This window comes from Gossypium raimondii, chromosome 11 (assembly GCF_025698545.1).
Source record: "Gossypium raimondii isolate GPD5lz chromosome 11, ASM2569854v1, whole genome shotgun sequence".
NCBI classification, from domain to species: Eukaryota; Viridiplantae; Streptophyta; class Magnoliopsida; order Malvales; family Malvaceae; genus Gossypium; species Gossypium raimondii.
In genome coordinates, this window is record NC_068575.1 from 11,827,241 (window position 1) to 11,842,877 (window position 15,637).

Consider the following 15,637-nt stretch of genomic DNA (forward strand, 5'->3'; position numbering starts at 1 on the left):
GATGGTTGACGGAGTTGTCAGAACACTTAATGACGTGCGACATGTTCTAGAATTGAAGAGAAATTTAATTTCGTTGAGTACTCTTAATACAAAAGGGTACAGATACACAGCTAAAAGTGGGGTTTTGAAGATTTTCAAAGGTTCCCTCATTGTGATGAAAGGGCAGAGAAAGACTGCCAAATTATATGTTTTGTAGGGTTCTACTGTTACTGGTGATGCAGCTGTCGCTTCCTCTTCCTTGTCAAATGATGATATTACTAAATTTTGGCTTATGCGCCTAGGGCATATGAGTGAGAATGGTATGCAGAATTGAGCAAAAGAGGACTTCTTGATGGGCAAGGAATTTGTAAAATAAAGTTCTGTGAGTACTGCATTTTGGGGAAGCAAAAGAGAGTTCGATTCACTAGAGGAATCCATAACATGAAAGGAACGTTGGAGTACATTCATTCTGATCTGTAGAGGCAATCTAGAGTGCCTTCGAGAGGTGGAGCTAATTATATGCTAACTTTTATTCATTAATTTTTTCAGAAAAGTTTGGGAATTCTTCCTAAAGTAGGGAAGTGATGTGTTCTCCGCATTTAAGTCTTGGAAAACTATGATTGAAAAACAAACGGGAAAACAAATAAAATACCTTCGCACAGACAATGGCTTAGAGTTCTGTTCTAATGAGTTTAATAAACTGTGCAAGTCAGAAGGGATCGTGAGACACTTGACAGTTCGTCATACTCCACAGCAAAACGGCATTGCAGAACGAATGAACAGAATGATCATGGAGAAGGTTCGATGTATATTGTCAAATGCCAACTTACCAAAGTCATTTTGGGTCAAAGCAGCCTCTACTGCATGTTTTTTGATCAACCGATCTCCATCTGTTGCAATTGAGAAAAAAACTCCACAAGAGGTATGGTCTAGTAACCCTGCTGACTATTCTGATTTAAAGATCTTTGGGTGTCTTGCGTATGCTCATGTTGATAATGGAAAATTGGAACCGAGATCCATTAAATGTGTTTTTCTTAGTTATAAAGCTGGTGTAAAAGGGTATAAGTTATGATGTCCTGAAAATAGAAAAGTTGTGATTAGCAGATATGTTGTTTTTGATGAAACTGCTATACTACCTAACTTATCTCTTAAAGACTCTTTCAATAAAGAAAATCAAAAGCAGGTGGAGCATCGGATTAATCCAAAATCTACAACAGAGTCGACTTCTCAAGCCAGTTCAAAAATTTAGAATAGAGTTGCTTATTTACACAATATTCTGTCGCCAAAAACAGAACTAGAAGAGAAATTAAACCTCCAAAGAAGTATGCCGAGGCTGATCTAGTTGCTTATGCTTTAAATGTGGTTGAAGATATAGATGCAAACCAAGAGCCATCTAATTATTCTGAGGCGGTTAGATGTGAAGACTTAGAAAAGTGGATGTTTGCTATGCAAAAGGAGATGGAATCACTCCACAAAAATAGAACATGGGATCTTGTGAAACTTCCTAAAGGTAAAAAGGTTGTTCGTTGTAAATGAGTGTTTAAAAATAAAGAAATGACTCTAGGAGTTGGAGAACCCAATATAAAATAAGGTTTCTTGTAAAGGGTTACAATCAAATTTCAGGAGTGGACTTCACATATGTGTTCTCCTCAGTTGTGAAGCATAGTTCGATTTGAGCTTTGCTTGGTATTATGGCTATGCATGATTTGGAGCTTGAACAGTTAGATGTAAAAACTATATTTTTACATGGAAAACTTGAGGATGATATTTACATGCAACAACCAGAGGGTTTTACAGTCTCAGAAAAAGAAGATTATGTGTGCTTGCTAAAAAAGTCACTTTACGGTTTGAAACAATCACCAAGATAGTGATGCAAGAGGTTTGATTCCTTTATGACTTCTCATGATTTCAAAAGTAGTTTTGATAGTTGTGTTTACTTTAAGAAAAATAGTGATAGTTCTTTTGTATATCTACTCCTTTATGTTGATGACATGTTGATAGCAGCAAAAGATAAAGGAGATAAGAAAGGTTAAAGCCCAACTAAGTGAAGAATTTGAGATGAAAGATTTGGGGCCAGCAAAGAAGATACTTGGTATGGAGATTTTGAGAGATAGAAAAGCAAGTAAATTGTACTTAAGTCAGAAGGGGTACAGTGAGAAAGTTCTTTGCAGGTTTAATATGCAGAGTGCTAAGCCTGTTAGTACTCCTTTAGCAGTCCATTTCAAACTTTCATCGGCTTTGTCTCCACAATCAAATGATGAGATTGAGTACATGTCACATGTTCCATACTCTAGTGCAGTGGGATCTCTCATGTATGATATGGTTTGTTCACGTCCAGATTTATCATATGTAGTCAGTGCAGTTAGCAAATACATGACGAATCCCGGTAAAAAATATTGGAAAGTAGTTCAGTGGATTTTAAGATACTTACGAGGTACTACTGATGTTTGCTTATAGTTTGGAAGAACTAGAGATGAAGTCATTGGATATGTTGATGCTAATTTTGCTGGAGACCTTGATAGAAGAAGATCTCTCACAGGTTTTGTCTTTACAATCGGAGGTTGTGCAATCAGTTGGAAAGCCACTTTGTAAACTACAGTCGCTTTGTCTACCACTGAAGCTGAGTACATGACGATTACTGAGGCTTGTAAAGAAGCTATTTGGTTGAAGAGACTTTTTAGTGAACTCAATGAAGACCTTCAAATCAGTACAGTATTTTATGACAGTCGAAGTGTCATTTTCCTCACAAAAGATCAAATGTTTCATGAGAGAACAAAACACATTGATGTTCGGTATCATTTTGTTTTTGATATTATTGCTCGTGGTGATATTGTTGTGAGCAAAATTAGTAATCATGAAAATCCTATAGATATGATGACTAAGTCACTTCCTATAACCAAGTTTGAGCATTACTTAGACTTGGTTGGTGTTCATTGTTGAAGTTAAACACTTACGGGGTTTTATGGAAGAGGTGAAAAACTTGTTCGTTGAGAATTCGTGTCAAGGTGGAGATTGTTAGAGTTGTGTGACCCAAATTCTAAGAGATTGCTTGCAAGTTAAGTTAAACAAAATATATCTTCTTTCTAGAAGAATTAGTATTTATGAGTATAACATATTTAGCATTTATTAGCATAATATATTTGACTTTAACTAGAATAGGTTTTTTCAACCTATAAATAGATGTAGTCGAAACCCCTCTTGTAATCATTTGAATTTGACATAGTGAATTTTCTTCTCCTCTGCCCGTGGTTTTTTCCCGAAAGGGTTTTCATGTAAAAATCTGTGTTCTTTATTTTTATTTCTCGTTTCTTTGCTATATATTGTCATTACTGACGTTCTATTTTTATATATTAATTTATTTTATATTTGTTTCAATTAAAATATGTGATTAAAATTTTGTTTAAATCCGTTTATATTTGTAAATAATTAAATCAAACCTGTTTTAAAACCACTCATAATAATTTATTTAAAGATATTTATTAAATTAAATTTAATATTTAATATTTTAGATGGTTTTAATTAAAATTGTAAACCTAAACAACTTAACATCACACAATGTTGTATTATTATATATTTAATTTTAAGTAAAGTAAATTACATAATATATAAAAATAAAACAATATATATTACAAATGTATAAACGGACTAAGTGACTCGAGTTTGATGTCTTGAATTAATATCAAAGTCTAGTCTAACCCATATTGTGAAAGATCTTTTTTTTTGTTTAAGTCCATTTTCCATACATTATAGTTTTATCTAAACCTTTCCATATTTTAAATGAGCTTTTGAACTTGATCGAATAGTCTGGCTAATAAATAACTTTGTTACTTATACAAAATTACAAATAGAAAAGAAAAATTAAAATACAATATATCAAGTAGTTTTTTATTTTTCTTTATCCTCTTTATTTAGTAAATAATGTATGATTTAAATATTTAAAAAATATTTCATTTGAATGCTTTGCTTCAGCAAAGGGAAAAAGGGCAATGAGGCATTCGCCTAATGAAATATCGAGACTTTAAAAATTTTCTTACCTCAAGTTTAAGTGTCAAATTATGTAAATTATATTTAGGTTAAAGGTGTTTATGGGTCGGGCTCAAGTATGATATTAATATATTTTATGTTTGTCTAAACTTAATTTGACTTAAAATATAAACCCAAAATTTTGCCCATGCCTATATCGATAATGGCTACCGCAAGCTAATTTTAAGTCAACTCATATTATTTTAATTTTTTGAAATATATTATTTTTAATTTAATATTTAATACTTTTATATATTTTTATTTATTAAAATTTTTATATAGACACCCTAACAGTTTCTTAATATGCTTGTATTATAGTATTACATATTACTATAAATTTAAAATTTGTCTAATAAATTACATAATATATAGAAAAATTATAATATAATATACTATAACATTAGAAACAAGCATAGCTAGGATCTACTTAGGCCATGAATACATGAGTTCGAGTTCAACTCATATTTTAAATAGATCTAATTTTTTGTCCAACCTTCTAAATTTTAGACGGGCTTTTAAACTTAAATAGCTAACCCGATCCATAAATAAATCTAATTTAAATTCTCCCCACATTTATTCTGATTTAAGTACCATACTACTCCACATTTGTCCAAAGATATTCGGATTTATTTTTTCGTTGATTTTATTCTAATTATAGCTATTTGGTTGTGAATTTATTTGTATTTGTATGATTTAACTTGTTAAAAAGAAGAAGTAATTATTGGGAGTGGGCCAAGATAAATTATGCTAAGCTAGCATGTCTCAAAATTAATTTGCAATTTTAGTAGGCCGACGGCCCATAGAAAACAAACACTTATCCATGAGGGTCCTGATTTAATTATACAAAAGTTGAGGGGTCAAATAACAATTTAAAAGATCAACATCCCCTTGCTGGCTTTCACTTGCTTCTCCGAGTTGTAGTTAATTTCCCACTCGATCAGAAAAAAAATAAATAAAAAATTAGGGTTTATGTAAAAAGCTGAGATTGTTAATCGAAGAAGGTGGGGTGTATAATTCGTTTCTTTCTATTGAATCCTCCAGGGCGGTGCAAGTAAAAAACAAGTGAGCGACAATGAGGATTATGATAAAAGGAGGAGTATGGAAGAACACGGAGGATGAGATATTGAAAGCGGCGGTTATGAAATATGGGAAGAATCAATGGGCCCGAATTTCTTCTTTACTTGTTCGTAAATCTGCTAAGCAATGTAAGGCTCGTTGGTATGAATGGCTTGACCCTTCTATCAAAAAGGTAATTTTCTTTCTATTTGGAAATCATTTTAGGTTACTAAGATCGGTTTCTTTTTAAAAATGTGTGTTGATAGAAATGTACATTGCTTCATATTTGTTAGTTTATTTGGGTTTTTTTTTTCTCTTAATTCATTAACTCACTTATCGGCATTGAAGCCTTTCCGTGTTTCAATTTGTAAGATGGCTTCTTTCTTAAACATTAGTGTCTTTTTTTGGGAGTATTGAATAGTTAAGCTACATTAGAAGTGTTTTATTTGGTTTATTTTCGTTAAATAAGCTAAGCTTAATTAAAAGAAACTATGTTGTAGCTTCTTGTTACTTGCTGTTTGGTTGCACAAAAGTTGGTTTTAGAATGCAAAAAATTAACTGTAGAAAACCAAAAAACGTTTGATCAAAAGTATGTAAATATTTAACATGTGAACTAACCCACACTCGGATGTAATTATATGATATAAAAATAACAGTCTCAAAATTTTAAATCTAACTATCTATGTACTTCTGTGTCAAATATGGCTTTTGCTTTCAGTGCATTTGAAAAGAAAGAGGCTAAAATAAGAGCCAACGGCATTCTAATTATATGAATTGGAGTCTATTGGTGCTCAAATTGTCAGTGGCATTCTTGCTGAAAGATGGGTTCTATTTTATCTCTTTGTGTTGGATTATTAATGTTAATTCAAGTGTTTTTACTTGATTCCTTTTGATGAATTAAATTATCAGTAATTTTTTCTAATTGTTCCAATTAAAGTAGGAGCTTTTAAGTGATAATTTGTTTTCTTTGGTGATATATGTAGACCGAGTGGACAAGAGAAGAGGATGAAAAGCTGTTGCATCTCGCAAAGCTCATGCCAACACAATGGAGAACAATTGCTCCAATTGTTGGTCGGACTCCATCTCAATGTCTAGAGCGATATGAGAAACTCCTTGATGCAGCTTGTGCTAGAGATGAAAATTATGAGCCTGGTGATGACCCCAGGAAATTACGTCCTGGAGAGATTGATCCTAACCCTGAATCAAAACCTGCACGACCGGATCCTGTCGATATGGATGAGGATGAGAAAGAAATGCTTTCTGAAGCTCGTGCCCGGTTAGCTAATACTAGGGGTAAGAAGGCGAAGAGGAAAGCTAGGGAGAAACAACTCGAAGAGGCTAGGAGGCTTGCGTCTTTGCAGAAAAGGAGGGAACTTAAGGCTGCTGGGATTGATACAAGGCAACGAAAGAGAAAAAGAAAGGGAATTGATTATAATGCTGAAATCCCCTTTGAGAAGAGGCCTCCTCCGGGGTTTTATGATGTTGCTGATGAAGATAGACCTGTGGAACAGCCTAAGTTCCCAACAACCATTGAAGAACTTGAGGGAAAAAGAAGAGTTGATATTGAAGCACAGTTAAGGAAGCAGGATATTGCAAAAAATAAAATTGCACAGAGGCAGGATGCCGCATCGGCAATATTGCAGGCCAACAAGCTAAATGATCCAGAAGCAGTGAGGAAGAGATCCAAACTTATGCTACCAGAACCTCAGATATCGAATCATGAACTAGAGGAGATTGCCAAGATGGGATATGCCAGTGATCTTCTTGCTGGTAATGAGGAACTGGCTGAAGGGAGTAGTGCTACTCGTGCTCTTCTTGCAAATTATTCCCAGACTCCACGGCAGGGAGTGACACCTTTACGGACCCCACAAAGAACACCTGCTGGAAAAGGTGATGCTATCATGATGGAAGCTGAAAATCTGGCTAGGTTGAGAGAATCCCAAACGCCTCTACTTGGTGGAGAAAATCCTGAGCTGCATCCTTCAGATTTTTCTGGGGTCACTCCTAAAATGCAGGTCCAAACACCCAACCCAATGTTGACTCCTGCGGCAACCCCTGGTGGTACTGGTCTTACTCCTAGAATTGGAATGACACCATCAAGGGATGGCTACTCTTTTGGTCTGACCCCTAAAGGAACTCCCATCAGGGATGAGCTCCACATAAATGAAGACATGGATCTACATGACAGTGCCAAGCTTGAGCAACGAAGACAAGCTGATATAAGAAGGAACTTGAGATCTGGGCTTGGTAGTCTTCCACAGCCAAAGAATGAGTACCAAATAGTCGTTCAACCGCCCCCAGAGGAGAGTGAAGAACCAGAGGAGAAGATTGAAGAAGACATGTCTGATAGAATAGCCAGAGAAAGGGCTGAGGAAGAAGCACGGCAGCAGGCATTGCTTAAGAAGAGATCAAAAGTGTTGCAAAGGGAGCTTCCAAGACCACCTAGTGCATCACTGGAACTAATTAGAGATTCTTTGATGAGGACTGATGGAGACAAAAGTACCTTTGTTCCTCCTACTTTAATTGAGCAGGCTGATGAAATGATAAGAAAAGAGCTTCTGTCCTTGCTGGAGCACGACAATGCTAAGTATCCACTTGATGAAAAGGCAAACAAAGGGAAGAAAAAGGGTGCCAAGCGTTCTGCTAATGGATCTATTCCCAGTATAGAAGATTTTGAGGAAGATGAAATGAAAGAGGTTTGTCATGCATTTCACTGATTATGTTGCCTTTGTTTCATTTTTTGATATGCAATTTATGTTTCTGAGCCTTAGTGAATCCATGGGAGATTATCATCAAACTGTATAATTTCTTATTACTGTAAGAATTTCTCATTTGGTGCTATAGAATTGAGTTGAGTTTGTGTTAAACATCGCCTATCACAGGTTTTTATTCATTAAGGATTTCAAACCACCTAAAATCTCAAATGAGTGGTGGAAAAGCGATTTTCATTTGCTTTTATAACCTTGTAAATACTTTGGTGTCTGTAATTCTTGCAGCTTACTTGTTTATGTAAGGTCGTCTACTCTAAACTCTATCTGCTGAATACCAACTATTTTCACTTTTCAGTTTCAGTTCCCTGTCAACCTGATGCTAAGATTCTTTTTATCTTTTCTATTTTCTTTTGATCCTTGACTATTGTAATAACAGTATATCACAAATGATGTGTGAGCGTTACTGATGATGAGCCTTCTTTTTCTTGGCAGGCTGATTCGTGGGTAAAGGAAGAGGCTGAATTCCTTCGTGTGGCAATGGGGCACGAAAATGAATCTCTTGATGATTTTGTTGAAGCACATAATACTTGCCTAAATGATCTCATGTACTTCCCTACTCGTCATGCTTATGGTCTGTCAAGTGTGGCTGGAAATACGGAGAAACTTGCAGCCCTGCAGACTGAATTTGACCATGTGAAAAAGAAGATGGATAATGATAAGTTGAAAGCAGAAGGCATGGAGAAGAAGTTCAATGTTCTCACACAGGGTTATGAGGTACATCACTAGATACTAGCTAATGATTTCTTGTTCTACCATTATAATAATTTGATTTTCATGAAACTTGTAAAATGCACACCTAATCTCCATTATGCAATTTCTGTTATTAGAGTTCATTGAGGAGTTTCATAGTGCTTAATAACATTTAAAGAAGTCTTTATACATGTATTTTCTCTGTCAGAGTCCAGTAAACTTGGTGCCTCGAGATCTGTGTTTGGAAGTGGGCTTGTACAATTACATGTTGGATTAGAGTAGGATGGGCTTAAGATGGAAGAATTAGCATGTAAAGAAGTACCTGCATAAAGCTAAGGATTGCATAAACCAGTTTTTATATTATTCAGTTTTGGGCTGGTTTTAAATTTCCTAGGGAGGCCTATGAATCTGTGTTTTTTATTTTTTAAAATAAGTTCTATAATCTGGGGATTCTTGATGTCTTATGTTAAAATTTAGTACTCAATCCTTTGGTGGTACTTAATGGATGATGGTTGCTTCTATGTTGCTTGGACTCTTCATCTTGAGGAACCCGTGTCCAACACATGGATATGGGGAAAAACATCCAAGGATCCTTGAGATATACTGAAAAACATAAAAAAGAATCTAATGAAACGCATGTCGGTTACATATCCGTATCCGACACTCACACCTGAGTCTAACATAGAGTTACTTCGATCCAGTTTCTTTAAAAATAAATTGATGAACTCTATTTTACTCCATATTGTAAATGTTGTTTCATACTTTCAGTTAGGGAATTGAAATTGTAATTCCTTTTGCACTAAACAACGGGCAATTTCATTGATCAGAGACGGGCTGCAACACTTTGGCGTCAGATTGAATCAACCTTTAAGCAGATTGATACTGCAGGAACAGAACTAGAGTGTTTTCAAGCATTACAAAAGCAGGAGCAGCTAGCAGCTTCACACAGAATAAATGGTCTCTGGGAGGAAGCTCAGAAACAGAAAGAGCTTGAACAAACCTTACAAAGTCACTACGGGAATCTCATAGCTGAGATAGAAAGGATACAAAAGCTCATGAATGTATACAGAGTACAAGCACAAAAACAAGAAGAGGCAGCTGAAAAGGATCATGCTCTTGAGTCGTCTGAGGCTCCAGCAAGTCAAGCTGCTGTGCCAAGCTCAGGACTTTCTGAGCCTGCACCTTCCTCGGAGGATGTTTACTCTTCTCTTGATGGCCAGCCAAGCCTGAAAATTGATATGAATGTTGATTCCCGAGAACTGCATGCTACTATGGATTCGGAAACAGGTGGAAACATGTCTGGTAATGTGCCTTTGGTTGTGGAAGACAACGGAGATAATATCACAAAGACACCGGCTCAGGATGCTGGAACAAGTTCTGAGGTTGCTGCAGAATCTGTAAATCCTGACACAGTCTCTACCAAACCGGAAAGCATCGAAGAAACGCTTGAAGGTGAAGGTTTTACTGATCATGCCAAGATTGACAGTACATGTGTCTTGGGTGGAGATACTGCTGAAAACCAAACTGCAATGGAGGAATAGCTGTTTTAGGCTTTTAGCTCTTAACAAGGTAAAAGTTTTTTCGAATTATGAGAAACTAGGTCAGGAAATTCTCTCATTCAACCAGTAATATTGGGGGGACTGATGGATCCACATCTGCCTCTGTATTTTAATTTTCCATGGCAATTAGCAATTTTGGAGCAGACCATTATCTGTTGTAATCTTTGCATCACGATGTTTTCTTGCGCCAGATATTTTGGATTCTCACCCGGAAATGTTCAAAATGTGATTATTATGAGATGTATTGAAATGGTTTATTTATTCAGTTTTTCCTTTTAGACATCTTGATGCTATCTTTTCTTCATTTTTGGTTCAACTAAAAACATGAAGTTGATAGTCAAATATTATGCGTGGCAGTAATTTGTTGGAGTTTTCTTACCCAAAATGAAGTTTGGAAACTTGAAATTTCATATTTCATTTGATCCAGATTATCCTCTAATAATGTTGATCCACAAAGGCCGTCCCAAAACTAAAGGAAGATATTAAGATAACAAATGTTAAAAGTTTTGATTTAAGATATTAAATTAGGAAACAGATTGAAAAAACACCATAATGACTGAAATCCATTTAAACTTGGATCAAACCCAAAATTATCTGATATTGATTTAGGATTGAAATGGCACCTCGGATATCATTGAATTTCAGCTATTAATGGAAAAATTTGTAAACTAACCCCCAAGAGATAAGATGAAGCAGTAATCTTAAAGTTGGTGAAGTAGTTGTTAGATTAGCATTTAAGAGTTGAATCGTAATTTTGTTTGTTATCTAAATTCAAACGTAGTGGGAAAGGAGAAAGCAAAGTCTCCATCACGAAAACTAAAAAGATAATGGACAAAAGCTACCAAAACATTAACTAAAATCATGAACTCCCTTCTCGGGGGGATTGCCTACTATATATAACTTCATGTGTCTCTTGTGACTCTCTTCAAACCTCTTCTATTCTACGGCTTTGTATGGTAAGTATAGGTGACAAAAACAATCTACCTACTTGGTTTTCATCTGCTCCTTTGTCAGTCATCTTATTTTATGGGCTATTAAAACTGTCTCAACTTTGAGAAGGTTAAGGTATGCAAAAGAAATTATTTTTTATATCTCAATATTTGATTCATTGAATTTGATTGTGTATACAACAATTTGTTTTTAGTTTTGCTATAAAAGGTGAGCTTGAAATTTCTTTCAGTGGTAAAAGTTTTTGATTTTTTGGCTTTCTCTTTTGCTTCTTGTATTTCTTTGTTGTTTGTTGGGTCATAAGTTTTACATTCTGGCTTTTTAAGGCAATGAAACAGGGAGAGCTTGAACCGGTAAAATATGGCCATATATACACACGTATCTATATATCTTTCTATATGCGAGAGTATAGGAAAGTGAGTGCACGTGCATGTTCTTTAATGGGTTTTTAGATTTCTCCAATTTCCTTTCTCTTTTCTTTTTTAATGGATGGAGTTTCCTTGAGACTAGTTCAACATGTCATGGGATAAATTCACAAATTATATGGTTTTCGACACTAAATTCATGTGACATCTAAAATTGTCTCATTTTATTTAGAAAATGGTTGCAAAAAATCAATATTGTTTTGATTGTGTTTTTTTTTCTGGGATTAATTTCAGCAACAATGGTGGCTAGAACAGTGGATCTTCGATCTGATACAGTAACAAAACCAACAGAGACAATGAGGGCTGCAATGGCCACTGCTGAAGTTGATGATGATGTCTTGGGAGCTGATCCAACTGCGTTCCGGTTAGAATCGGAGGTCGCCAAGATCACGGGCAAGGAAGCTGGTCTATTTGTCTCATCAGGCACCATGGGTAACCTCATAAGTGTTCTAGTTCATTGTGATATAAGAGGAAGTGAAGTCATTCTTGGTGACAATTCTCATATCCATATTTATGAGAATGGGGGTATTTCAACAATTGGAGGTGTACATCCAAGGCCAGTCAAGAACAATGAAGATGGAACAATGGATATCGATTCAATCGAAGTCGCTATTAGAGATCCGAGAGGAGAGCTTGTGTTCCCAACTACAAAGTTGATTTGCTTGGAGAATTCGCATGCCAAGTAAGAATCATTCATTACAATATGATCTATAGTCTACAGGTTTCGTATTCAGTTGAAGTTCTTAAATGATTTGTTTACTTCACTAATACTCAATGCAGCTCCGGTGGTAGATGCTTGTCTGCGGAATACACCGACAGAGTTGGAGAGCTAGCTAAGAAGCACGGCTTGAAGCTTCACATCGATGGGGCTCGCATTTTCAATGCATCAGTGGTGAGTAAAACATTTTTATATTTACACTTTATATCTTCTTGCAATTGTATGGCCTGCTGATCTTCCTGTTTAAGTTTCATCGAAAAATCAGAACAGCTTATATACTAACCGAATTCTCTTCTTATCAGTGTGTATCTGCCCAAGTATCTAACTAAAGGGTTGGTCTGGCAGGCACTTGGAGTTCCAGTTCAGAGGCTTGTACAAGCTGCGGATTCTGTCTCGGTATACACTTGGTGTAAACATTATTTTTTATTTCAGCTTCGGCATCTACTAACGATACCGATAAGTTTACTTAATAGCAGTTTTAATTGTCATGTTAGTTTATAGGTCTTTGTTTTGCTAGATTACGACTTTATTCTGCAAAGTTCTCGATCTATCAAACATCTTGCATACGGTGTGATTATATAGTAAGGAACTTTTTCCTATTTTGTCTGTGGTAGGTGTGTCTATCAAAAGGTTTGGGTGCTCCAGTTGGATCAGTCATTGTTGGTTCGAAAAGCTTCATTACCAAGGTAAAGGCAAAAGACTTTGCTGCAAAAAGATCTTTACAATCTATGAAACTTATGCTCAAACTCCGCATTTTTTCGGCTTTTTTAGGCTAGGAGACTTCGGAAAACCTTAGGTGGTGGGATGAGGCAGGTTGGCTTCATCTGCGCTGCCGCTTTTGTTGCTTTGAAAGAGAATGTTGAAAAGCTTGATGGTGATCACAAGAAGGCAAAGGAGTTAGCAGGTAAACATTATATACGAACTTTTCGGTTTGGAAGAACAGACGTTACTTTTCTCCACTGCTTTCAATCAATGAACTAACGTGTAAAAAGTCATCAACTTTATGTTAGTTTTGTATGGTTTCAGAGGGCCTAAATCAAATCAAAGGTCTAAAAGTGGATATTGCTGCAGTGGAAACCAATATTGTGAGTATGGCATAGTTACTAAACCTACATTAATGCCAATTTTCTCTTTCTGTGCAAACCGGGTTCGAGTTTTTATGGTTGGAGTTGCTATTCGGTTCTTTAGTAAAGATCATATGTACAAAACTTGTTGCTTCCGTGTTCACCAAGAAAAAGAAAAAGAACTTGATGTTAAAAATTAAAAGCAAAGGCTTTATTTCAACAGATATATGTTGACATAGTGGAGGGCTCAAAAATCACAGCAGAGAAACTATACAAGAATTTAGAGGAACATGGTGTACTTGTAATGCCAAAGGGCCTATCCAGGTCAGTATTCTCCCTTAAAAAGCCACCCCCATAGATTCATATTGCTTTCAATTACTCGGAAATCGATTAAACTTGCAGGTTTAATGACAATGACGTGTATATATTCATAGCCCCAAAACCATGGTTTTGGATGGTTAATTGCATTCAATCAGCTAAAACAGAACCTATATCATGTCTAGCAGTTACCATACATAGAAACTCACAATACTACCGGAACAAGTATACAGTTGTACAAGTATTAAAGCTAGATATAATAGGTTAATGGTGGGTGTTTTATGGTGATTCAGGATGAGAATTGTCCTCCACCACCAAATTTCATCAAGTGATGTGCACTACACTTTGTCGTGCTTTCAGGTGATCAACATCGTCATCCCTTAAGATTCCAGCCTCTTGATGATTTTTTCCATGCAACTTATATTCTTCTTCTTTCAATATTGTAGCAAGCTTTCAGTGGTATGCACCAAGAAAACGGGAGCTACTCGATATCAACATCTCGGGATGTTTCATACTCGTAATCTTATACTTAAGAGATCACACTCATAAGAATATATACAATCCTTTCTTCTATTCTCATACCAACAACAAAATAAAAAGAAGTAAGGCAAGGGCAGCCTCATAATAGTAAAGCATAGTTCTGTTACATTTAGTAAAATGTTTCATTTTATGTTGCATGGAAGAAGTGGCAAACAAGGAGACAGATATTGCAAGGATATATAGGGACCATTGGGAGGGGCAGACAGGGTCCCTTTCAGGTGAGAACCCAAAAAAATTAGCGACATATGAGCCCCATTAAATATGATTTGACATTGGGCCTACCTTTCATGTGAATCATCAATTAATTTGCTTCATACTTTAGTTTCTTTAGGTTGTGGCACTGGTGTAAAGTTGGTTGCATTCGATATATAATATTACTCTTCATTTTGAAATATTCATAGGTGTTTTTTTCAAGTGAAAATAAACACTTTTCAAGCATTCCACAAACTCTTATGTTCTAAATAATGTATAAAAATAATACCTTCTTTTTGAAGTGAAATGGAATTAATTTCCTACGAAATGAAACAAAATTAAAGTACAAAACAAGGGTACTGAAAATTTATTTTAATTTAAAATAATAATTCATAATATTTTTATTTTTGAAAATATTTAATATTTATAGTAATTCATAAATAATTTTTATAGTTCATCATACACAAATTATTAGAGAAGTTTAGTGTTACAAAATTGTTCAAATTTGACAATAAATTAATAAATAGTGCCAATCATGAAGTGTATTAATGGGATTGAATATGTAATTTTATAAAAATATATTGTACATGAATTTTAGTTAAGAGTGATGAATAGGGATGCATTTGTAAAGGATGCAAACTAAAATTTGTGTATCTTGTATTTATAACAATAATTTTAAATAATATTAGAACACTTTCTATTTCTATTTAATAAACATAATGTATTGCTACTAATTACATTTTATTTGTAACATTGTCTCCTTTATCATCCCTTTTATTGTGGTAACGATCTCTTCCATTATGATTTTCTCTTTTAATTCCTTTTGCAACTTTGATTTACTTGCTAACCCTTCATAATTGTTGTGTTATCATATTTCATTATTTGCTTTATAATTGTTCTGTTATGATATTTCATTTTTAATGAAAATAATAATATCAATAATTTTCAAAATTCATATTTAATTAAATTATATTCATTGTTAAGAGGAAAGAAATTACAATAAGATATCTAAACCCGATTATTAAAATCATAATTTTCATGAAAAATTACAAAATTTTCTATTTTGAAATAAAATATCTTAAAATCCAAATGATAAAAAAAATGAAATAATCTTGATTTTTCAAAACATTTAATTATAATATTTTGGACACCTTCTTGATCTTTTTGGGCTCGAGCCATGAAATAACTTCGGTTTTTATCACAAATAATTCAAGAAAAGAAACATCATAAATAATTGAGAGATTACGCACTTATCAATCCATTTCGATGGGGGTAATTCGCCATACTGAAGTTGGTTGTGTATTTGAATTGCACCATCAAATAGGAATGAGTTTCAATAAGAGAGTAAAACTTG

At 34.7% G+C, this 15,637-nt stretch overlaps 2 protein-coding genes across 5 annotated transcripts; both read left to right on the forward strand.

Moving 5' to 3' along the window:
* Positions 1–4,894: 4,894 nt before the first annotated feature.
* Positions 4,895–10,360, forward strand: LOC105804636 (cell division cycle 5-like protein). The gene is made up of 4 exons (XM_012637328.2): positions 4,895–5,251; positions 6,042–7,754; positions 8,262–8,543; positions 9,347–10,360. Exons 1-4 carry the CDS (start codon positions 5,075–5,077, stop codon positions 10,058–10,060), a joined length of 2,886 nt encoding a protein of 961 aa, XP_012492782.1. The 5' UTR covers positions 4,895–5,074; the 3' UTR covers positions 10,061–10,360.
* A 586-nt stretch (positions 10,361–10,946) lies between these two features.
* LOC105804635 (low-specificity L-threonine aldolase 1) lies at positions 10,947–14,485 on the forward strand. Of its 4 annotated transcripts, XR_008190783.1 has the most exons (11): positions 10,987–11,143; positions 11,686–12,133; positions 12,232–12,343; positions 12,515–12,565; positions 12,784–12,855; positions 12,941–13,073; positions 13,196–13,254; positions 13,457–13,557; positions 13,845–13,911; positions 13,998–14,153; positions 14,238–14,485. XR_008190783.1 is itself a non-coding variant. In XM_012637327.2 (10 exons), the coding sequence occupies exons 2-10, from the start codon at positions 11,691–11,693 to the stop codon at positions 14,070–14,072; spliced, it is 1,113 nt and encodes a 370-aa protein (XP_012492781.1). In that variant the 5' UTR covers positions 10,947–11,034; positions 11,686–11,690; the 3' UTR covers positions 14,073–14,485. The 4 variants fall into 4 exon arrangements, 3 of the variants coding, with proteins under 3 accessions (XP_012492781.1, XP_012492778.1, XP_012492779.1); XM_012637327.2 differs by having other exon boundaries at positions 10,947–11,034; positions 13,998–14,485; XM_012637324.2 differs by having other exon boundaries at positions 13,998–14,485.
* The last annotated feature ends 1,152 nt before the right edge of the window (positions 14,486–15,637 follow it).

Excerpts from the sequence above, each read along its gene's own strand:
- LOC105804636 (XM_012637328.2), top strand. The coding sequence starts at position 5,075 with ATGAGGATTATGATAAAAGGAGGAGTATGGAAGAACACGGAGGATGAG. Across the intron at positions 7,755-8,261 it reads AGGAAGATGAAATGAAAGAG|GCTGATTCGTGGGTAAAGGA; the intron begins GTTTGTCATGCA and ends TTTTCTTGGCAG. Across the intron at positions 8,544-9,346 it reads TTCTCACACAGGGTTATGAG|AGACGGGCTGCAACACTTTG; the intron begins GTACATCACTAG and ends TTCATTGATCAG.
- LOC105804635 (XM_012637327.2), top strand. The coding sequence starts at position 11,691 with ATGGTGGCTAGAACAGTGGATCTTCGATCTGATACAGTAACAAAACCA. Across the intron at positions 12,856-12,940 it reads CGAAAAGCTTCATTACCAAG|GCTAGGAGACTTCGGAAAAC; the intron begins GTAAAGGCAAAA and ends CGGCTTTTTTAG. Across the intron at positions 13,074-13,195 it reads GAAGGCAAAGGAGTTAGCAG|AGGGCCTAAATCAAATCAAA; the intron begins GTAAACATTATA and ends GTATGGTTTCAG.